This window comes from Mandrillus leucophaeus, unplaced genomic scaffold (assembly GCF_000951045.1).
Source record: "Mandrillus leucophaeus isolate KB7577 unplaced genomic scaffold, Mleu.le_1.0 Scaffold373, whole genome shotgun sequence".
NCBI classification, from domain to species: domain Eukaryota; kingdom Metazoa; phylum Chordata; class Mammalia; order Primates; family Cercopithecidae; genus Mandrillus; species Mandrillus leucophaeus.
The window spans coordinates 688,923-695,118 of record NW_012103954.1 but is presented as its reverse complement, the minus strand read 5'-3'; the positions used below and the strand labels follow the sequence as shown (position 1 = coordinate 695,118).

General features: G+C 44.1%; 1 protein-coding gene across 1 annotated transcript in view; it reads right to left on the bottom strand.

The window, feature by feature from the left end:
- The window catches only part of ESYT2 (extended synaptotagmin-like protein 2), a 105,471-nt gene that overhangs the window by 34,301 nt on the left and 64,974 nt on the right, over nt 1–6,196 (bottom strand). Inside the window, exons 8-9 of the mRNA XM_011990191.1 lie at nt 3,169–3,289; nt 180–356 (exon numbers count right to left, since the gene is read on the bottom strand). Of these exons, the coding sequence (XP_011845581.1) occupies nt 180–356; nt 3,169–3,289 (298 nt within the window). The remainder of the gene's footprint in view (nt 1–179; nt 357–3,168; nt 3,290–6,196) is intronic.

Genomic DNA, 6,196 nt, shown 5'->3' with positions numbered 1-6,196 from the left:
GTTGTGTAGTAGGGAGAGAAGGTACGACACTTTTTAAATTTGAGAAATTAAACAAGGAACATTGAAATGATGGCCTAAATTAGCCACAGTCCCACATGACCATGCTGGAATGAGAGCTTGGCCACCCCGCTCAGGGCTCAGCCCACCGCCCCAGCGACACAGCGGACATGACACCCTACCTCATAGACTTCATTCCACTTTGGACTGAGGTTCTCCTTGATGACTTTGCTTTGGAAGATTTGGTTGCCAACTCTAATGATTCCATAGGGGTCTGACTTTCCTTTGACAAGTCCCTTAAGGTAAGTGTCTTTCCCCTGAAGGTCCTGAGCTTCAATAAAATGTATCCTTAGAACACCCTGAAAAGAAGAACAAACTGAAGTTTAGACCCTTGGCTGGCTCGTTTAACTGGCGTGGAAGATAGCTACATGTCTGGCTCTGTCTCAAGAACTGGGCATGCAGAGGGAACAAAGACCCTCCTCTGGTGCCAATTACGTCCCAGCAGCAGGGAAACGCGGTAAGCATGTACAGGAGAAGCAGGTGCTGAGAAAAACAAGAGCAGGGCAAGGCAGCAGTGCCCGGGTGGGGCTGGCTCAGAGGAGAACAGAGGGGCTTCTGGAGTGATGACCCCTCCACAGAGACACGAGGACAGGCAGCCCCACGTGGCGCTCCTGGCAGAGGGATGCTGAGTGCAGAGGACCCAGCACAGCACTGTGCTTATCTCAAGGAGGCTGGTGACACAGGCCACCAAGCTGTACTAGATCCTGGTGCTACAGTGAGTAATAACACGAGAGGTTGTATCAGACCTGTCACTAAGCATTAGACATGCAGTAACTATGCTGTTCCATTTTTAGAATAATCCTATGAAATGGTGTCATTAAACTTATTTTAGAGAGAAGAAAACTGCAACTTTGAAATATGTATTATTCATAGACTTCAAACATACTCTTGGCCAGACGCGGTGGCTCATGCCTGTAATCCCAACACTTTGGAAGACTGAGGTGGGCAGATCACTTGAGGCCAAGAGTTCAAGACCAGCCTGGCCAACATGGCAAAACCCCATCTCTACTAAAAATACAAAAAATTTAGCCAGGCATCGTGGCACATGTCTGTAGTCCCAGTTACTCAGGAGGCTGGGCTGTAAGAATCACTTGAACCCAGGAGGCAGAGCCTGCAGTGAGCTGAGATGGCGCCACTGCACTCCAGCCTGAGTGACAGAGCAAGACCCTGTCTCAAAATAAACAAACAAACATAGTCCTTTCCCTAAAATACTGTTTTATTGATAAAAGAATAAAAAATTCCCTCTCATTTCTTCCAAGGCAAACAAAGATGTTCAAGTCACCTTTTGGTAGGAAGCATTCTGCCCCCACAGATCCTTTTATAAAATTACAGAGTGATGGCCGGGCGCGGGGCGCGGGGACTCACGCCTGTAAGACCAGCACTTTGGGAGGCCAAGGTGGGTGGATCATGAGGTCAGGAGATCAAGACCATCCTGGCAAGCACAGTGAAACCCCGTCTCTACTAAAAAACAAAAATTAGCCGGGCATGGTGGTGGGTGCCTGTAGTCCCAGCTACTCGGGAGGCTGAGGTGGGAGAATGGTGCGAACCCGGGAGGCAGAGCTTGCAGTGAGCCGAGACTGCGCCACTGAACTCCAGTCTGGGTAACAGAGCAAGACTCTCTCAAAAAAATAAATAAATAAATAAGTAAATTACAGAGTGATATTCCTCATTCAATCAGCACAGGAATACATGTCCCTCCACAGAGAAACACACTTCAAAAACTCGAAGCAGCTCTTGTTTATATTTTCATACGTCTAAAGCTGGGATAATCTGGCCACATCTATTGAGGGCACTGGCTGTTAGGCCCATGTAGCTAAGGGCAGCCAGATCCAGGCACGCTCAGGTGCTCACCTGTACTCAGAGCATGAGAGACTTAGGTGCAGAGGAGCACGAGGATTTCTACATGTGAAGGGATTCCTGCATTTCCAGAGGTGAGAGTCAGAAGTTAAGGAAAAAAGACATTCTTTTCTAATATACAGCATCACATTAAAGCTGTTGAATGCCAATGATATAACCAATTTGAGCACCAAATTAACTGGCATATTGTTACTTTTAAAAAATATAAAGATGCCTCTGCGTGTCTGTTAACTTGTGTACCATTATTTAGATCTAATTAAACCAGAAAAAGTAAAAAGGCATCAGGAGAAAGCGATCTGCTTCTACTTCAGCGAACAACAACAAAAAAATATACCCACTGAAACAGGACCAACTTACCACGTCCTGTTTCAGTAAAAATAAATAACGTGGTGTGCACTGCTTACTATAGACACCACCACGATGGTAATGCTCACTTGGCTTCTGGAGTCCAAGGTCCAGGTAGACTAAATAGACACGGGATCCAACACCTGAGTGACTGAAAAGCTCTCCTTAGCCCATGAGAGATCCTTCACTCCACCCACCCCTTCCACAGTCAGCAGAAGGAATCTCATGTTCTTGACTACCTTGCAGTTATTTATTTCGTTTGCTCAAATGAAGGTGACATCAGTATCTGCAACCAGCTCTGTGTGCGGGTGCTGTCCCATTTTACAGACGATGAAACTGTGGCCCAGCTACGCCAAGTAATGTGCCCACAAAAGCAAAGCTACAGCTAAACTCAGGAGCTGCGACAAAAATCTAGTTCTGTTCTTCCCATTTTATCCAGGTCAGCTGTTACATCAGTGCTGCTTCTACCAGGTTACTCATTAAATGGCTTCAGAGGCAACGGAATTCTAACAGCTGAGAGAAAATACACGAATTATTATACGAAGCTCTCATCATGACTGCCAGGAACACTGGTGCCTGTCCATTTTAATAAAAACAAACGCAGTATGTGCGTCTGAGGTAACTAAGGTGTCTGTGCCATGCACCTCCGCAGATTTAAATCCCTACCGGCCCCTCTGAGGAACACAGCTCTGGGGGCAGAACCATCCTGCTGTCTCTGTAACGAGCTTTAGGGTCGGCGCCCATCAGTCAAGTCTCTTAAGGAGAGTGGCAGACGAGCAACAGTCAAGGCATCAAGACCCATGTGGCAAGCTGGCCGCTGGAGAGACAAAGAGCCACGGCACCCAGTGCCACACCCACAGGCAGCCAAGATCTGTCTTTCAATGTGAGTGGATGCCAGGACACGCTTACCTTTGGTACAGGAAACCGCAACTGAGCTATCTGAACTTCACTGACAAGTGGAACGGTGATTCGATTGGGAAGCACCAGATAATTTGATATCATATCCGAAATGATAGTATCTGATAAACCACTGTTCGTTGGGAGACAAAAAGAGCAAAAGGACCATCAGACATGCGAACACTTCTCTCAACACCGACAACAGACTTACCACGAACATGATGTAACGTCCCCCTTATTTACAGAGTAGGAGTTACCTCATTTCTCCCGTGCAGTATTTACAACCCTCATTTCAATACTTCAGCTGTGATACTACTATGGAGACTATGATACAGAATTTATTTGTAGAACACGAGGTAAAATTCTAGTTATTGCACAAGTAATTGTGGTTTTTGCAAATAAAATGGCAAAAACCACAAATACTTTTGCACCAACCTAATACACTTCATAATTTCCTAAACAACATTTAATGTATTCCTACTTCATCGCAGATTGTATACTTATTTACTAAAATACACTTCACGGACTTTTTTAACATAAAATATTTCAAACATACATATAAGTACAGAGAATAACATTCATTGGCCCATTCTTGTTTATACACACATCCCATTTCTCCACTGTTGTATACTCGCCCCCATTGAAGGAGAACTTACTTTGTTCTCTCTTATCCATTATCCAACACTTTGAGTATTGAACACATTAATAATTTTGAAATACATCACTGCACAGCAAACTAAGTAAAGTGAATACAATTGCTTAGGCTAAAGGAAAAAATATACTTGCTTTTTTTTTGAAACAGAGTTTTGCTCTTGTTGCCCAGGCTGGAGTACAATGGCATGATCTCAGCTCACTGCAACCTCCAGCTCCTGGGTTTAAGCAATTCTTCTGCCTCAGCCTCCCAAGTAGCTGGGATTACAGGCACGTGCCACCATGACTGGCTAATTTTGTATTTTTAGTAGAGACAGGGTTCACCATGTTGGCCAGGTTGGTCTCGAACTCTTGACCTCAGGTGAACCACCTGCGTTGGCCTCCCAAAGTGCTGGGATTACAGGCGTGAGCCATCATGCCTGGTCAAAGATATACTTTTAATATATCTTTTTTGACTGGGCATGGTGCCTCACGCCTGTAATCCCAACACTTTGGGGAGGCCAAGGTGGGAGGATCGCTTGAGCCCAGGAGCTGGAGACTAGCCTGGGCAACACCGAGCGAGACCCCCTCATCTCTACTTAAACAAACAAACAAACATATATGTATCCTATTCTCTAGGGTAACCGTGAGAATTAAATAATGCGTACGTGGCAGCACTTTTAAAAACATTTATAAACGTAAGTTTCATTGCTGTATAACACCTTTACCTGAACTGTGAAGTTGCAAAAGTACTTTGCTTCTCACCAGTAAAGTTTCAGATGCTAAAATTATTAACATAAATAATTACAAACAAAAATAACCACTGAGACAGTGATAATCATGAACGTTCAACAAATAAAGTCCAAGCACCCACTGCAGGACAGTATCCACATGTGACGACCCAGCACCTCAAGCACTTTCCAGTTTAATATGGAAAAAAACTTGAAAAGCCCCCCAAAAGAAAAACCGTATGTAACACTACTCTACTTACGAACAGGTCAGTTATTCAGACAGTTAATACTCCCACAGAGATTCGGAGGGCTTCAGCCAGCAGACACAGGCTGTGTGTTCACCACGCAGGGGCAGGACCTACCCACCTTTCTCCCACACAGACTCCCGGCCTCGGAGCCCACAGCAGCTGACAGAGCTCCCTGGGGGGGGCCCCTCGCTGTGCCTCCTCACCCCACCATGCCCCGCACGGCCCCGAACTGTCGGGGTGTGGATGCTGCTCCCCTAGGTCTCCACAGAAGCGTCTCCTGTACTGGTTACTTTCTTGGGAGTCACTATTTCCCTGTGTGTCCTTCGGAACCACGACTGCTCATCGCCTGTATTTTGTTTCCACCATAATCTTCGCCCTTCTCACGCCTTCAACACTCAGCTCAGAGCCGCTTATCAAAACACAGCAGATATTTAACAGGGATAGCCCAAAGTCATGGTGCAGTGAAGGAATTCAGGCATTATTCTTACACTACAACGTCTGGGGTTTCTTTTTATAATCAATTAATATAGCATGTGGATGCTCATTTTATAAAGATTGGTACAAGATTTCATTATGTTAAGTTCATATTTATTTTTAAAATTTCTTTCTTTTTTGAGACAGAGTCTCACTCTGTTGCCCAGGCTGGAGTGCAATGGCGTGATATTGGCTCATTGCAACCTCCACCTCCCGAGTAGCTGGGATTACAGGCGTGTGCCCACGCTCAGCTAATTTTTGTATTTTTATTAGAGATGGGACTTCACCATGTTGGCTAGGCTGGTTTCAAACTCCCGACCTCAGGCGATCCACCTGCCTCAGCCTCCCAAAGTGCTGGGATTACAGGTGTGAGTCACTGCATTTGGTCTCATAGTTATTTAATATTCACTTTTATAACCTAAGAGTTGCTATAGCTGTGATTTATTTGATAGACTCAGTGAGAACTAGTCGCCCCAATTTTACATACATACCTATTAAATTTCAGTACATAACATTTATGTAAACATAATTGTATTATATAAAATCTACATAATTGTGTATAAATTATGTATATCTATATATATATAAACTCAGAAGAGATATTTTTACATCTCCCTTTTATACAGCAGCCTATTTTTTGAATGGTGTATGTGTATTTATCTGTTATATAAGGATATATTTTTAATGACATAATTCTATATATAGGAGTATATTTTTGCATTACATATATAAAATTTACATAAAAGACAAGAGGAGCTGGGTGCAGTGGTTCATTGTATTACATATATAAAATCTACAAAGACGACGAGAGAAGCGGGAGCAGTGGTTCAAGTCTATAGTTCTGCTACTTGGGAGGTTGAGGCAGGAAGAGCCCTTGAGCCCAGGGGGTTGAGGCCAGTCTGAGAAGCATAATGAGATCTCTCTCTAAAAAAATGAAAAATAAAAATAAAATTGCTA